Source organism: Petromyzon marinus, chromosome 13 (genome assembly GCF_048934315.1).
Source record: "Petromyzon marinus isolate PM22_M1 ecotype Great Lakes invasive population chromosome 13, UKy_Petmar_22M1.pri1.0, whole genome shotgun sequence".
Taxonomy (NCBI): Eukaryota; Metazoa; Chordata; class Hyperoartia; order Petromyzontiformes; family Petromyzontidae; genus Petromyzon; species Petromyzon marinus.
In genome coordinates, this window is record NC_133679.1 from 3066856 (window position 1) to 3084619 (window position 17764).

The 17764-nt window shown below is 44.0% G+C and overlaps 1 protein-coding gene across 15 annotated transcripts in view; it reads right to left on the reverse strand.

Moving 5' to 3' along the window:
- LOC116942220 (transcription factor 12-like) overlaps positions 1–17764 on the reverse strand; it is a 188511-nt gene that overhangs the window by 73890 nt on the left and 96857 nt on the right. For all 15 annotated transcript variants that reach the window (XM_032953923.2, XM_032953927.2, XM_032953924.2 and 12 more), the window contains 2 exons: positions 12601–12736; positions 8261–8310 (listed from right to left, as the gene is read on the reverse strand). In XM_032953923.2, coding sequence (XP_032809814.1) covers positions 8261–8310; positions 12601–12736 — 186 coding nt within the window. The remainder of the gene's footprint in view (positions 1–8260; positions 8311–12600; positions 12737–17764) is intronic.

Sequence of the window (17764 nt, forward strand, 5' to 3'; positions counted from 1 at the left end):
TGTAAAAGTCAGGCTTAAGGTAAATATGAGCAGAATAAAAGTCAAGTGTAATTTTTGCTAATCTAATGAATATGTTGACGGGGCACAACAGGCAAACATATCAGAGCAGATTGGCCAAACGCAGCCATAGGGCACGACGCTGCCACGCGGCCGACAGCCAAGGCGTATCAAGGCCTGCCTTCCAGCAGGATCTTCAGGGCAGAGAGACACTGCACGCAAGTGTCCCAACACGTGCTTAAACTCGATTTTGGGAACGCTGCGCTCAAGGCACCCCTCGGCAGTCTGGCTGTGAAAGTGGAAACTTCACTTGTCGTGTCACCGTGCGCTTGCTGCACGCGCGCGCACAGCACGCACGACGGCTTCACCAAGGCAGAACACACGGCACACTCTCGTTGGATTACTCGCGAGGTACTAACAAGCGCGCGCAACCTCCAAGTGTGCCTGTCATGGATCAAAAACCTTTCGGTGTTTCTAGATCTGAAGCTTTCGTGACTGCGAGGATTCATACTCTTTGGCTTTATTCGGTAAAAGTCACGTGGGTGAAATAAAATGTTTTATTTTACCCACGTGACTTTCGGTGTTTACTTTTTTTGCTGTTGTTAACACGAGGTGGACGCAAATCTTTTGCTTCAAATTAACAGGCTGAAGCGGACAATCATTCCTCGACCAATTTGGTGAATCAATGTTTATTTATTACATGAAAAGCCCCGTTTAGCCAGTTACCGGCGAGTTTGCAAGGGAGATCCGCGGCGCATGAGCAACTGCTGGTTCGGCCGCGTTCGTAACGCATACAGTGAGCGGACAAACCAGTCGCTTGACAACACAACCGTCAATTCACGTAACCCGCTTCCCCCTCGCGTGGCTTCTAAGTTACAATTCGTAACCCCTCACCATCATCTCTCCGAGTCCCCCCCGCCACCCTCTTCACATCCACTCACCCCCCCTACCCCAACTCTGCTTCATAGAGAGAGCACTGTCAGCACATGTCCCCAGGGAGGGTGGAGGGATGACTCGGTACAAAGCAGTCTTTGTGAGGAAGCCCATTGAGAAGGCAGAGAGAGGGTCAGTGGCTCAGTCTCGACACACGGCTACTGTCACTCAAAATTGGGACCGACGGGACACCCCTCCCCCCCCAGTCGCTCCATTTCCCCACTGCCCCCCCTTACCACCAGCCCCTGCAAGGTCAAACCCCCATGTATATGTTACATGTAAACATTTGATACAAATGCACAAAGCATTTTAGCACCCCCCCCCGTGCCAGTTGGCCGCTCAACAGTTCAACATTCTTTTTTTGGATAAGGCTATGCGGTGAATTGAAATGGATAAAACAATTTAGCTTGATTGCTTGCTTTTTTTGCCAACATGTACAATGTTATAATCACCGTGGTGGTTGATGGTGTTCTCGGGTTTTAGAGGCCATAGTTTACACAACCATGATCATCCGCTTTCACTCGTATCGAGCTCTTTATGTGACAAATGCTCAAGCGCACAATGTTCCCTTCACGCGTTCTGATTATGAATTGTTTAAATCTGAGTGACACAGAGGAGTGAATGAGCTAAATATGCGAGAAGTGAAAGTGAAGGGAACGAGGACAGAATGTTCATTCAGCACATTTAATTTCATATTCACCTAAACTCCATTTGTGGTTTAATTAAAAGCTATTAACAACTTTCATCCCCTTCTCAATCAACTGCCGGATGAAAGACCCCACCAAATGCTGTGGTGAATATATGGTGGTTGTATGACCATACTTTACCACGCTGGTCAGTACTGTGATAGCCGCTAAGGTCGTGATGAGTTCCATTTTTCCTCACTCCTCTTGCTGCTCTATGCCCCTGCACCGTCTCCGTTTTGCTGTAATTTGCACCGAGGCCTCCTTTATTGAGGGTGGTATTGGCACATTAAATAAATATTGATCCACTGGTGAAGGGGGGTTGAGGACGGTTCATTTATCGGTTGCCATTGTTTGCCGTGGCCAGGAATAGCGGTGTGCTAATCACTGCACCACCATTCCTCACTATGTTAACATTAAGTATCAATTTCAAACATGTAATACGCTATTTTTTAGTAAATGTTAATATTGGATTAATACTATTAATTATACCGATTGCACATTTTTTTAACGTTAACGTCAATGAGTGTAAAAAACATACGGGTTTGACAGCAACAAAACATTTCAACATACTATATACGTAGTATATACTATTCAAAACAGCATCGCTATGAATCGGCACGCAACCAAGTCACAAGGACAGATGTTTGTTTTTAAATTTCACTTGTGGATGACTTTTTTTTTACTCTGTGCACCTGCGTACAGAAACCTGCCTTGGGGGGGGGGGAAATGCCTGAATGCCACCCTGCTTAATCATAAGAACTATTCCAGCTTTCCCAGCGTGTTCACATCACGTGCGCCCAACAGTTAATTATTTTTACCGCCTGTCCATTTTCCAGCCAATTTACAATTCATTTCGCTGGCCACACCTGACACGCAAAGCAAAAAAAAAACACAACCCGCTGGAAGATCTACGCTGGATTATCTGGCTGACGGGAATGGATTTGAATTGTCAAGAAAGTCTTTGCTTCAGAGAATGTTTTTTTTCTTCCTCGGTGTCTCCACCGAGCAATGACAACACAAAGCTTTGGCTGTTTTCTATGCGGCGACAGTGTGCTGCTACGGCCAATAATAACATGAGACGCAGTGGGAGGTGTAAATAACGGATAGTGAGAGATTGTGAACCAGGACCCTTATTTCTAGATTTGAAGTTTTTTTTTAAACCTTATATTTACATATCGCAATGGGCAACGAAAACCAGCAAATAATATAGGCCAACATCAGTTACAATACGAAAATGTAAAGTTTCTAACTATTATACATTTGGTTGTTTTCACTCTGCCACGAGAGCGTGCACTGAGCACTTACATTGTGTTAACGCATTAAACAGTAGAGGGAGCTAGAGTCCATAGGATGTGCCCATGGTCAAGTTTCCTTGTGGTCATTTTAACAAAAGACCGATTGTAATATTTGGGGCATTGAAAAAAACCCCACACTTTTCTGTTACAAACTTGAAAGGTAATGACCCACAAATTGCCAACGATTTGAGACATTAAGCAGCAAAACACGTGACAGGAGAGCAGTGCTAGTTGCTGCTACTCGCAAGAACATGGCTACAATTAACTTTTTCCATTTCTGCACTTCAATTAATTATTTCAGATATTATTGGTAGATCATGTGTGAAATTAAGTTACACAATTAAAGTACATTGCTGAAGATTTGAAAATATTAACGTTAATGTGAAAAACTTAGCAAAATGCATGACATTTTAGAGATTTTTTTTCAATCAAAATTTTCACAATTACTTACGCATGCACAGTGTACACCTACATATATGTCTACATTTCTTCAGATTCCAGTTGAATGCTCCAAAGTAAACAAGTTCACACCGTCAAGTTCACTTGCGCACGGGGGAATTACACGCACACGCAAGACCACATACATTACATATAAAATACTCCGAAACATTAACTTAAATTCCCCTCATTTAACAAACACCATTTGAGGTTTGGGAAGGGTATGCTTGGAATGGCACGCTAGCACTCGGCACACTAAAACCGCACTCTCCCCTCCGCCGGTCCTCACAATCTCCGCCGGAGCCCTCTCAACAACAACGACGACGACAACCGCCTTGTGCGACGCTTGAACAAATATGCGAGCCCTCGCTTCACGAGCCAACAATGGCGCACGGGGTCCACACGGCGATTGCAGAGCCACGCGCGCGCTGCTCGTTGATTCTGGCCCAGAGGGCCCCTTTCCGCAGCGAATCGGTGTAGCAACGATGCCGGGGGCTTGCCACCCCCTCCGCGCGCGCCGCAGCTCGTTTTTTGCCGGGGCGCGGAGCGGCAGTTCGATTTCCGACACTCGACCGCAATTGCGAGCATTCTGCGCATGCTTGCGGGGGAATACGAGCCAAGCTCCGGCTAAGAATCTGCGAGCGATACTCATTTACACAGGCGTGCACGCTCCGCCGGTTCCCGGCAGCACTTTTATTTTAAATATTTAATAACTTCGTTCAATAAGTAGATAACCTACAAAGTGTAATTTAAATACAAACTTATTTCTGTGTATGAAAAAAATGTTCCTTAGTGGCCATTTTTAATTTGTATATTTTATCGCACTGCGTGATTGAAGGGAAGACTGTGACATGCCTGAGAAGGTATTTAATGTTTTATGCATTTGTGTTCATTTTCAGAGCCAATGGTTTGAAGATCTATGTAAAGTTTAGCGCAGCTGCACATTTAACAATAACAATAGCTGATGGTTTCATTTTCCTCAATATAAAGCCACATTAAATAAAATGCATTACCATTTTTCCTTGAAATACGTTTGCATAGAGTCAGCAAATAATGTTTCGACATTGTTGAGAAGGCCTGAAAATTTTAATTTCCATGTATTTTTCTTGAATTCATATTATATTTAAAATCACCTACACTAAATCAACAATGCAAGATAAAAACATTGTTTTTTTTTAAATAAAGTACACGTTAACTAAAGTTACAAAATAATGTGTATATCATGAAAGCCTTTTCAAAAATTCCACTGCTAGATGAAGAGCTCACTATCACATGTTTATCCTGGGGATTTGTATGACCATACTTCGCCATGTTGGTCAAAGCAGATTGAAGGGGGGAGCCAGGACTGGTTCAGATGTCACTCAACACCAATGTTAGCCATGGCCAGGAATACGAAGCAGTAAGCGAACCACTGTATCAATGCTCCAACCAATATATTGAAACTGTAACGTACAATTGAAATGTATGATCTCATCCAAGTATTTTTTTAGATTTTATTTTAGGTTCATGAAAACCTTTTGCCTACGTACAAAATGTATGACAGCAGTGCACACTATGTATGTGATGGGGTAGTTTAAATGAAATAAATACATTAAAATGTTTCAACATTAACAATTAATAACATTTAACAAATCTGCCTGCCAACCACCCCTTAATAAAGCTCAGCTTTGCATCTTCACCAAGATCATGCATGGGTAATAAATTTCGGCTGTTAGTTAATATAACAAAGCCATGACAATTATTCTCCTCCAGCAATTTCGCTTGTAATTAATTCTCTATTACCAAAGGTTAAACAAGGTTTAGTGGCTGTTACTGTACGCACGTGCTAGAATACTGCGGGTTGCCATGCTGTAACAGCTGCCTGGAGCCTCATATACATATTAAAGGACCAACCGGTCCACAGAGGCCATTAAGGCCTGCCTCTTACGTATTCCGAATCCTGACACCACCCCCTCGCAGCCCTAGCGCAAGCCCCTACTCAGGGGATTATTATTAATATTAATGTAAATCTCGTCAGATTCCGGGCCATTAATCTCTGCCTGTCCTCCTGTTCCACGACATGATAACTAATTAAACATCAAACAGCGGGCCCTAGGAGGAGATTGGGCCTGACAGGGCCCCATCCCCTCGCGGGAGGAGGCCGCCGGTCGATGCCAGGGTAGTGGCGGTAGCAAAGGCTGGAGAGGGGCGCCCCGGCGAGAGGGTGTGGGGCAACATCATGGTGCGGGCTCCCCCCACCCCAGCATGACCGTGATGCGCAATACTGCCTGTCACCCCCCACCCTCATCGTACTCGCGATGCCCGTGGCAAGAAGAAGGGGCGAGCAGCTTCACCAAAGTGCAGATGCCCCTCTCGGCTTCTATAAACTAGTTTTTATCTTACCAAGTAAGGCACACTAAGCTATAGAGCTATTTTTAAGAAGCGACCTGGCCTTAAACGATAGCTGAACCAAGTGGCTTATCATCATGTAGAATTTTATAGAGCAGACAAAATCCTCCAAACGCATTTTTTAAACACGGAGGGAACAACCAGAGGACCCGGAAAAAAATCCAAGCGACCATAGGGAGAATATGCAAACTCCAAAATATACAGGCGTCAGCGTCGAGATTCGGCCGACGACTTCCTATATATCAGGCGAAGGAGTTATCACCTCGCCACCGTGGCGCCCGGCTTTGCATTTCATACCCTCCCAAAGATGCAGAATCAAACTGTCACATACACGTGCGCGCTCACACGTAAGCGGCAGTGACTTCCATTCATCAAGCAAGTCTCGCGCAGATGTCACCGGAACATCTGCGATGGGCTCGGTGCACTCAGCGGTATCGCGGCGGCGGCAGCATAGACTCGTCGGCGGGAGGTTGATGGGTGGACCCAAGTATTTATGGAGATCACAGGCTGGGGAGAATCGGCCCTCAACAGATTGAGGACCTGCTCATCCACACATGACTTGAACGACGCGTGCACACTTACATCCTGTGACCAGTCTCCAGTAAGGAGTGTTTTTAAAAATGTGAACAACCTACCATGGAATAGTTTGTATGTATGTCTTTGTATGTACATGTATGTTGAACTTCTTTCGCACAGTACATAGCCAACCGTGCTAATCGGAGGTGCGGAGGAAGGACAAACTAAACGCAAAAAGTAGTTCCAAAGAAATGAGTTTTAAACCTAGATGTATACAGTGAGGGAAAAAAGTATTTGATCCCCTGCTGATTTTGTACGTTTGCCCACTGACAAAGAAATGATCAGTCTATAATTTTAATGGTAGGTGTATTTGAACAGTGAGAGACAGAATAACAACAAAAAAATCCAGAAAAACGCATGTCAAAAATGTTATAAATTGGTTTGCATTTTAATGAGGGAAATAAGTATTTGACCCCCTCTCAATCAGAAAGATTTCTGACTCCCAGGTGTCTTTTATACAGGTAACGAACAGAGATTAGGAGCACACTCTTAAAGGGAGTGCTCCTAATCTCAGCTTGTTACCTGTATAAAAGACACCTGTCCACAGAAGCAAGCAATCAATCAGATTCCAAACTCTCCACCATGGCCAAGACCAAAGAGCTCTCCAAGGATGTCAGGGACAAGATTGTAGATCTACACAAAGCTGGAATGGGCTACAAGACCATTGCCAAGCAGCTTGGTGAGAAAGTGACAACAGTTGGTGCGATTATTCGCAAATGGAAGAAACACAAAAGAACTGTCAATCTCCCTCGGCCTGGGGCTCCATGCAAGATCTCACCTCGTGGAGTTGCAATGATCATGAGAACGGTGAGGAATCAGCCCAGAACTACACGGGAGGATCTTGTCAATGATCTCAAGGCAGCTGGGACCATAGTCACCAAGAAAACAATTGGTAACACACTACGCTGTGAAGGACTGAAATCCTGCAGCACCCGCAAGGTCCCCCTGCTCAAGAAAGCACATATACATGCCCGTCTGAAGTTTACCAATGAACATCTGAATCATTCAGAGGGAAACTGGGTGAAAGTGTTGTGGTCAGATGAGACCAAAATGGAGCTCTTTGACATCAACTCAACTCGCTGTGTTTGGAGGAGGAGGAATGCTGCCTATGACCCCAACAACACCATCCCCACCATCAAACATGGAGGTGGAAACGTTATGCTTTGGGGGTGTTTTTCTGCTAAGGGGACAGGACAACTTCACCGCATCAAAGGGACGATGGACGAGGCCATGTACCGTCAAATCTTGGGTGAGAACCTCCTTCCCTCAGCCAGGGCATTGAAAATGGGTCGTGGATGGGTAGTCCAGCATGACAATGACCCAAAACACACGGCCAAGGCAACAAAGGAGTGGCTCAAGAAGAAGCACATTAAGGTCCTGGAGTGGCCTAGCCAGTCTCCAGACCTTAATCCCATAGAAAATCTGTGGAGGGAGCTGAAGGTTCGAATTGCCAAACGTCAGCCTCGAAACCTTAATGACTTGGAGATCTGCAAAGAGGAGTGGGACAAAATCCCTCCTGAGATGTGTGCAAACCTGGTAGCCAACTAAAAGAAACGTCTGACCTCTGTGATTGCCAACAAGGGTTTTGCCACCAAGTACTAAGTCATGTTTTGCAGAGGGGTCAAATACTTATTTCCCTCATTTAAATGCAAATCAATTCATAGCATTTTTGACATGCGTTTTTCTGGATTTTGTTGTTGTTATTCTGTCTCTCACTGTTCAAATAAACCTACCATTAAAATTATAGACTGATCATTTCTTTGTCAGTGGGCAAACGTACAAAATGAGCAGGGGATCAAATACTTTTTTCCCTCACTGTAAGTGCATAGCTCCAGCGGCTTCCTACGAAGGCATCGTGTTTAAGTCCTTTACAAAATCAACCCATTATCTTGTTTTGAAATAAGACAATTTAACATGTGATACTAAAGAGAACAAAGCAACACTTACAGAGGATGGTAACCCTGGAGGAATCTTCCTGATCTTCTTACTTGCAACATCTGCAACAGAAAGCGAACACAATTCCATTCAAACAATGCACTAAATTCCAACGTTTATTTCCAATGTATGAGGCCATTAAGATGATCTCTTGTAACGAAAACATGGTGAGAAAAAGATATGCAGGGGCAGTTGTGTTTTTGAATTTGCCATTTCTGAACTATATTAACGAGAATTTGCCAACACTCCTGTGAATGATGCAATAGACGCTTTGAATATCCACTTTACAGCAGGTTGATGCTTTTTTAAACTCCCCAAATCAATTAATGGATAGCTGTGGACTTACTTGAATCAGTGACCATGCACCATGACTCAGCAGAATATACACCATAAATCAGGCAATGTAGCTGCCTAAAATAAACACTGCAATCAATTTATCACGTAGGCTTTCGACCAATATCCTCCATAAGGTTTTTTTTGGGTTAGATGAAATAAATATAAATGTGTCGTTAAACCCGCCACCACCCGACACAGCCAATTAGGAAGGTTTGTCACATAAACAATACACACCAATTAGTTACTAGTTCAGCATACCGGTGTGTTGGAGAGTCAAATCCACAATCTTGACAATTTGAATACGACATTTTGCAGGTAATTACCACCAGCCTCATCAGGCAACAGCCAGAATTGTGGAAAAATGCTCTCTGTTTCGGTCTCAATATCTGAGCCGCGCAAGCACAGCACGAAAATAAACAATCGCTGAAAACAATGACACGCAGTACGGATGATTTTAAAAGGAACCAAGTATTAACCTTTGAAAGGCCCTTTCTGCAGCAATACGTGCGGCCTTGGCCAATGGCGTTCGGACACAGCACCACCAGACAGAGTTTGGTGGGCTCTCTCTCAGGTCCCCCTTGGCCATGGAAGAATAGGGCGCCAGTTGTTATTAACTTGTGCCACGACATTGGGCCTCCCAGCATGGCGTCGTGGGCCAGCAGGAATGGGTCCAAGCCATACTTTCCCGAAACTCCACATCCAGTGATTTCCGAGGCTCATCAATGAGTCAGCGGCGACACCGACAGGGCGGTAATGAGAGGCAAGCCGCTCGGCCAATAGCGGCTTGCCAATCTCATGCAACGGTGACTAAGGGCCCAGTAAATACAGCTGCACTATTAAAAATGGCATTCTGCCACGACAGTAGAGAGTTGTTCAAAATGGTATGTTATAATATGTGTATGCTTATCAAATTATCAGCCGTGCTGCCGGACTGATAATGGGTAACAAATAAACCTCACAAAAAAACAACAACCTCTATTAAAATTTCAACCATGCCTATTATAACACTGGCCCTCTGGAAATATTTGTAAACAAGGGATTTACATGACTGATAATTTAGAGATAGCATTAGTCAATGCAAAGGAGGGATCAAAGTGGCATAGTTTGCACGTGCTATGCATTTAAATTCGGCACATTGAGCTCAAGCGCGGTTCTTTCAGCTTGCCTGGCAGCAAGGCATGCGAGTCAGAAGGGGAATTAAACAAACAGCCTGGATGTGCGATATAGCGATAAGAAGGCATCACAAGTCAAGCTCACGACTCTGAAAAACTGGGCTGTTTTGCAAGTCGCGCAATCGAGTGGGGCTCCACTGTCTAATTTAACATTCGCCCACGTGGGTTATTATGAGCACTAGGAGGAGACTGGCGAGGAGACTGGCATGGTGACAGACAGGTACTAAAGAGAATAAAGGTCTATGAACTGAAATAATTATATAGGCAATAAATGGCAGGCAAAAAAATGTGTGCGTTCATTTAAAATGTAAATACGTGGTTCCCTGATACTATCGAGACCTTTGCAATTTAAGACCAGAGAGTGAAAAAGAATATCCCTTTGCTCAGACACAATCAAGGGCCCGACACTTTCCAGAAAGACCATTTCTCACTTTTCCCAAGCAAATTTTGGCACAATTTCACTATGAATACCGAGCTGAGCTCTTTGCAAATGCAAACCAATCCCAAAGTAGGGTTGGGGGGGGGGGTATAACGGGGACAGCGTCACAAGATAATGGCATAATCCCCACCCCCAAAAAACGGTGCTGTTTGATCCAGACTCTGCTTTGCCTGACACACACACCTATTCATGCGTATGTGCAAGTGGCCGAAACCCCCTCAAGAGCCATTCTGCATTGCATGGAGTTTTCCCGCAAAGTGCTAAATTGCTCCACACGGAGCCCAATCCTCTATGCGAGTGGCAAATGTGGTGCGAGAGCCACGGCAACGCAGCACAATCGCCATCCTGCCGTGTATACACACGGACACACCTAGTCTGTGCCCTCCGGTTGCCCAGGCGAAAAAGTAGACAACGTCCTTGCCCAATCCTGGCCAGCTGGATTAAAAACTCAATAAACAAACACCTGTGTCCAAATACACAGCGTTGTAAAGTCAAGGTCAAGACATCACAGCGAAAGCCGCTGGTGCCAACATACCTCATCAGGACTTCCTTCCTCCCTTCTGTCAGACCGTACAGCAACTGTTGCACAGTCAACACCTGACCGCTTTGAACGGCTATAATAGCACCATGCCCACCATCTGGCTGAAGGTCTCTTATCTTCCTTTGTTGCCAACCTCTTGGTGCCATTCCAATGCCCGTCTCAGCAGCCTGCTCTCCTCCAACGTTTTATGTGTGCCACCCATCAGTCTCCCAATCTCAAGCGCATCTACAATGCCATCTTGTCGTCACATCTATCCCAACATTTCAAGTCACCGAGCCAATCTTGCCAGGAAATTCGTACCATACTCAAAGGCCATAAGCTAAAGCACATTACTCTCGCCTAAACATCTGATTCTTGACACTTGAGTTGACCGTGCCTGCAAAGTATGTAATATAGTACTTCATGAACCCATCCTTTCCTACTTTGACAAAATCAAGTTCTATTGAAACCTGTGATAAATGTTCCAGATATTTAACCTTTAACCACGATCATAAACTGGCTTATGGGGAGGTGGGGGGGCGAGCAAAGAATGTAGTCTGCATACCTTGCTAAAAATGTCCAAACGATGGGCCACTTTGGCGAGCTATTATTTGTGGCCAGGTCGCTTCTGAAAAATAAGTTAATACCTCAGTGGGCTTTATCTGGGAGGATGGGGATGGTTTAGTTTATTTGTATGAATGTATTTGGGTTATTTATTTACCTTCCTTGTACTTTGGACGACGATCATGTTCTTACATTGTTTGTGGTTGTAACGTTATTTCCCGCCCCTACAGAACATCTGTGAATAAGAGCTTTATAGTTCATCGGATTCCTCCAGTATAAATCAATATTCTGATTCTAAATTCTGAATAGTGTGGAGTGGGCCTCCGTATCCATCCCACACCACTGACGATTGTGAGCCTGCCCCCCCCCCCCACCCCACCGAGGTGCTGAATGCCGTGAATCGGCACGTGGATAAAAATACCAAGCTCTTGTGCCCCCTCCCACCCTTGCCCCCCATCCACTTTGGCCCTTTTCCATTGTGCGGCTTGGCTCGGCAGAATATGCTCCCACACAGGTTGTGGTGCAAAAGCCTCTGCGTACGTGAACTGTGGAGCTGTGCACGAGGAAATAATTACTAGTCAGATTTTTTTTTCATAAAAATAATAACATTCATCCCTTTGTCAATCCACTGCTGGATGATGGCCTCCAAAAAGCCACATCAGTCATGGGGGAGCTGTTTGATCATACTTCACTGTACTAGTTGGACTAAAAGTACCTGGCACAGGTCTAGTCATCTGCAATATGGCGAGGGGAAAAAAAGGCAGCCAGCCATGGGTCTTGGCTGCACTGCCCAACATTAACAAGTGCTTGTTAATAGTATTAGCCACAAAAGAGTGCAAGGCCAAACAGGAGATCATCTACATCAGAGTGGTGGTAGTTTAGTTGTGTGTTTTTATGTATGTTTAACTTTTTTTTGCACTGTACGTAGCCAACCGTGCTAATTGGAGTTGTGGGGGAAGGACAAACCAAATACAAAAATCAGTTCTGAAGAAATGAGTTTTATATCTATATTTAAAAGTGGCTTCCCAATATTGGAAGGGTGTTCCAGACGGCTGCAGAAGCGCTTCTGAAAGCGAACGATGCGGTGACCATCTTTGTTCGATGGTTATCCAAAAGTAGCTGCTGCTGCGAGGATGACCGGAGTTTGTGTGATGGTTTATGCACCTTGACGAGATCAGCAAGGTATTGTGGTTCATTTGTGGCCAACACTTCGTGCGTAATGAGTTCACCGTGCCCTATGCATGCATCCCGAGTTTGTAGCTTCCAGTCGGCAGCTTGCTCGTCGCGCAGAGTGAGTGCACGCAACACGCGCAGTACTTACCGATGCCTGGAGAGTCGGGCAGAGGTCTCCGGCGGGGGTTCGTGGCGACAAACGGGTAGTAAGGGGAGCCTGGCTTTCCATGCGGAGACATGGGCCCTGGGCTCGTCATGCCCAGCTCTGACCCCAGCATCCCAGGCTACAAAGAGAGACGTGGACACACAACGCGCAGACGCGTCGAGCTCGGCTTCAATACATCCGCTGACAGACAACCTTCACCGGCGCCGTCGCTACAGTGATCATGACAATCGCTGTCAAGTGCATTATCAGCAACGGCTCCTACAAGCAGTATCTAGAAGCTTAAATGCCACTTAGTGGCGCTGTCTGTCTGCACGCTTTCACTTTAGTCGATCTGACAGGTTTAAGATAGCCGCGCAAATAAAGGGATAGTAAGAAGAGTGTTGACGCATAAGCTTAACTTATTTATGAACGTTAAAAGATTGCTAGATAGCTATATTCACTTCATAGGTGCTCCAAAAGGGTTGTATATCGGCTTATGACAGTAAATGTATTATATAAAACAATCAATACAGTGATCTATCATATCAATATAAGAATTTCGAATCACCATAATGGCATTCATCACAGGGATAAAATCAGGACAGTGCAATATTTGCTATTATATCACTCTTAAACATCCTGAAAGAATACAAATCTGAACAAAATTCTCAGCAGTAACACACATGTATAGGCTCAAGCCACCACACGATGTTTGTAGCCAGTCATCATTGGTCAAAAAAAATAACCACCTCAACAAATAATAGCTTGAGAAGTATATTCTTAGTTCTTTCGGTAAAGTCACGTTGAAGGGAAACAACTAAATAATAAAATATATATAAAACAATAAAAATTCTCACGAAGTGTTTCCAAAAAATGTTCAAGTTAATTTCGAAGGTGGCTGCCTGAATAAAACAAAATATGCCACTTTTCCTTGGCATCATTACAGGCCCTCCGAGTATGAATTGAAAAACGGTGCCAAAGAAACGCCCTTCTCCACCCACCACCGCGGCAGACACGCAAGACACACGCATGTGCTAAGGAAGCGAGCGAGCGCACACGCACACACGAATGCGAGCGTCACACCAGTCACGTCTCCAGAATGGCTGGCAGTCAAGTGAACAGCTGCGCCGGCCGCTTCAACCCCTGCAGGCACGTCACAAACAATCACGTCCGCGTCGGCTACCCCCCCCCCCTCCAGCAAAGCGGCAAGCGACACCGCCAGACCCGGGGTCTGGGCAAACACGCCAGGGCCTCTTCTCTCCCTCAGCCCATTTCCCCACCCCCCCAACGCGTGCCTTTCCCCGTGTTTCAGACGGCCTGCTCTGCCCCACTTGTGCCCACACACAGCAGTTTACGCCGCCCAAAGAGTTTGCACTCTCTCTGCTCAACACTCTTCTGCGCTCTCTTTTACTCGCTCCCCATTTGGTCAAACTGCCCCGTCTGTCGTCGTCCTTCACACAATGTGTGTACGTTGAACTTCTTTTGCACTGTACGTAGCTGAACGGAGGGGTGGAGCGGGAAGGACAACAAACTAAAAACACGACACTATATGGACTCTCCCCTATTCATCCATCCCCCTGGCTGCACAGCTTCACCCGTCTGGTCATCTCCAACATTTCCAACTCACGGTCTACGTTTGTCTTTTGCACAGGTTCGGCAGCAGCGATGATATGTTCAAGTTAAGACTATAAGATCATGACTGGGATTAACACAAGCACTAGGTTTACGAAAAATGCTAATGTGTATTTCTTAATTTAGGCTTAAATTAGAAATTGGAACCAATACTGAAAACGCCACTGCAAATAACATGTGAATAATAGTCTAGATTCAGAAGTTTAATAAAAATGTAACAGTAAAACATCTAATTATTGATAGCTTACTTTTCAAAATGTCTTCTCTGTATTCTCTGTAATTTAAATGTAGTGGTTAATCAAGGTGTAACTGGTAAAAGTTATTTTTGGGATATTCCCACTCAAGGCTTTTTGTTTTTGTATAGGATTGCTGAGAAGTACACATACATGTGCAAAAAAACATTTAGAAACAGCTGGAAAATTAAGCAAACAATTGCTCGGCACACGTACACAATTTTGTGTTAAAGACCAAGCCAATCCCCATACTTAAAACTATCAGCAGTACCACAAATGCACCCTTCATAAGAGTCGAATCGATAAAGTAATGAGAGTAAAGTGAGAAATGTAAACATATCATCCCATTACAAGAATGCAGAGCAATGGTAATAGTGTAATATATTCCCACACAATTACTTTTAACGCATTTGGATTGAGGTTACCAAACTGCTCAGGCTGTGAGTCGAAGTGGAAAGAGATGAGGAAAGGACTTTTGTGAAATGTGCGTGCCTAAGCAAACCTTATTTATTGGGCAAAGCAGTCCGCTAAAAAAAATCCATTCTTGATCTTCAACTGCAGTGTAACTGCATCACCTCTAAATAAGATGGCATTAGCCAGGTAAACGCTCACAGTGTAAAGCATTAAAGCCCTACATCTAAACAATTGTGGCTCTCACCCCTGCACAAGCTGGCAAAAGTTGCACGCCTTCCCAAGTCGCTGGCACACTTTTCTCCACAAAAGACAGGTCGCGACAGTTACGCATAAATCAGTAGCGGAGCTGAAGGCATCAAATCGGAGTGAACTCTTCCGACCAAACGAGGGGGAAAAAAAAATACACACGTTCTGTTTCCGCACGTCACCCCGCAGGGATTCCAACTTGGGTTCACTTGGGTACCACATCTATTTTTATTCCACACGGTATACCTTGCGCAGCCGCCATTCACGTTGTTGCCTATTGTGTTTTTTGTGTATAGGAATGGAGTTCCGGCTGTGACCCCCCCCGCCCCTCTTTGCATAAATGTATTTCTACAAATATACACTTCCAAGATAACGGAGACCCAAACGTTAACTTTCTCTGTTTGGCAAATGAAGCGCAGTGTACAAAGAGAAAAAAAGAGTAAGGACCGTAATAGCAAACGATTTCATCATCAAATTTAGTGGTAAGCCAACCACCGATGCGTTTTTTTATACAATTAAATTGATAATACTCAAAATGGAAAAATGTTAGCATCTATAGCCAGAAAGCATAAAGATGTTCAATACAAACCAGTGCAAGAAACGCACATGTCATTCAAATTATGAGCACAGTGATGGAAGTTTGAAGCCAGAATGGAACAGAAATAACACTATGTAACACGATTTTTGTCCCTGGGTAGCAAGTGTTAGTTTTTAATTGCTTATGCCTAAAAAGTACAGAAAATGCCTATTATTCCCCACAAACTTTGCTTTTGTGACCAGGACTTTGTGTGTAGGAATGACACAAATGCACACGTTTTCTCATTGAAAATAGGTACATTTGAAAATATGACTGTCCTGGTCACAAAAGCAAAGTTTGTGGGGAATAATATCAATTTTCTGTATTTGAGGCATAAGCAATTAGGAAAGAACACTTACTACCCATGAACAAAAAAAATGTTCCACAGTGTAATCAGTGGACAATTTATAGACACCAAATTTAACATTATATAAAACACTTAGCAAAACATTGGAACATCAGAATTTATATTGTTAAACGTATGCAATATTAACATAAAAAAATCCTCGTTATTTGAAGACAAAATGTGTAGAATTGATGTGGGAAATACTCTATATGGATAAAAACAATGTTTTTGACCACTTTCTAGCAAAAGCCAATTAGAACACAGAAAATCCTGCTGTAATGAAAACCAAGTCGTTCATAAAGATGTTCATCTACCGATTGATTTAGGGTTGCAGTGCTAAAGAGCAAAAAAGGGGCTTTGTTGTAATCTTTGAAGTTCCTAAACATTATCAAACATGTTTTATTCCTTGCATGTATAAGGACAACCAATCAATATCACAGATGGTCAATGTGGTTGTAATGAGACCAAATGTGTCAATAAAGTGGAACTCCTCTTTTCCTCATTGATGTGCTGGGAGTGCCAATAATGGACAAACATGAGTAGGTCTTATGCCAAAATTTGGGAAAACAACTCCAAGGCGAAAACAAGTGTGTAATAAAGGCAGATATTATGAAATTGCCACGCATCTCGGCTTATTTCCATGGAATTGCAAACACGGAATTGCTTGACAAATCACTTCCGGGTGAATCATCCTAATGGCTATACCACAGATAAGAGGAAGCATCGACCCGCAGACAACTGGAGTTTCCATTGATCCATTTGGACTCGCAGACCATAGGGTTGGTGCTTAACAGTTGCCCTGTACTTAATTATTTCTGCTGGAGAAAAAGTTCACACAATGCTCAAAAGAACAATGTTTGCTACATTTGTACAATTCGGGCCTTCCACATGAATGTCTTTGAACAGCATTTTGTTTAGACGAGGCAAACCCCCAAGACCGGTTTTACCTTTACCAATCAAACATTGTTTATCGCTTACAATCCACCGAGGCAATAGAGGCAGGAGAGATTAATAAGCATTGCTATACTCGTTTGCAGAAAAGTAATCTGGGCTTCTCAATGTCCATATGTACACGTATTAATCCAATGTATAATCAGGTTATTGTTGTTCGACATATTCCACATTTCCCCTCTGAAAAAAAAACCACGCCGGAGAGCTAGACAGCACATAACCACGGTATTTTTTCTCACCAAATGAGGAAAAAGTGTGTTATACATATCACACGTTAAAGTCCATGCGATTTTTACTTTTCTATTTAAGCAACCTCTGTGCTTGCTGGTAGATACGATACATAACTATTTTTGAAAGAGAAAAAACAAACTTTCCATTTGTCCCAGCCAAAAAGTGGAAGTTACTGCAAAACCCGCAGTCATCTAACCGATGCAGGTGGCTGGGTGCCACCATTTGGCATGGGTCGGCTGGCCTTTTTTTAATGAAGACAAGAGGTGGGGGGGGGGGGTTAGACGACTGCGTTTTAAATCCCCTCGTGGAGCACAAGACTGGCAGTGAACGCCACAGGGCAGGAGGAGTAGTCTCCTCCTCTTCACGAATGAAAGAGAGGGAGAAAGACAAAACAAAATCTAGCAATAATGTCAGCAACACTGCTCACAGGGGAGGGGGCCGGGCAGGAACAACAGCACTGGACACTGTGCCTGTGTGTACAATAAAAAGCCCTCACTTTAAAAAACAAGGATTAAGAATCAACACGCAAGTAATGTT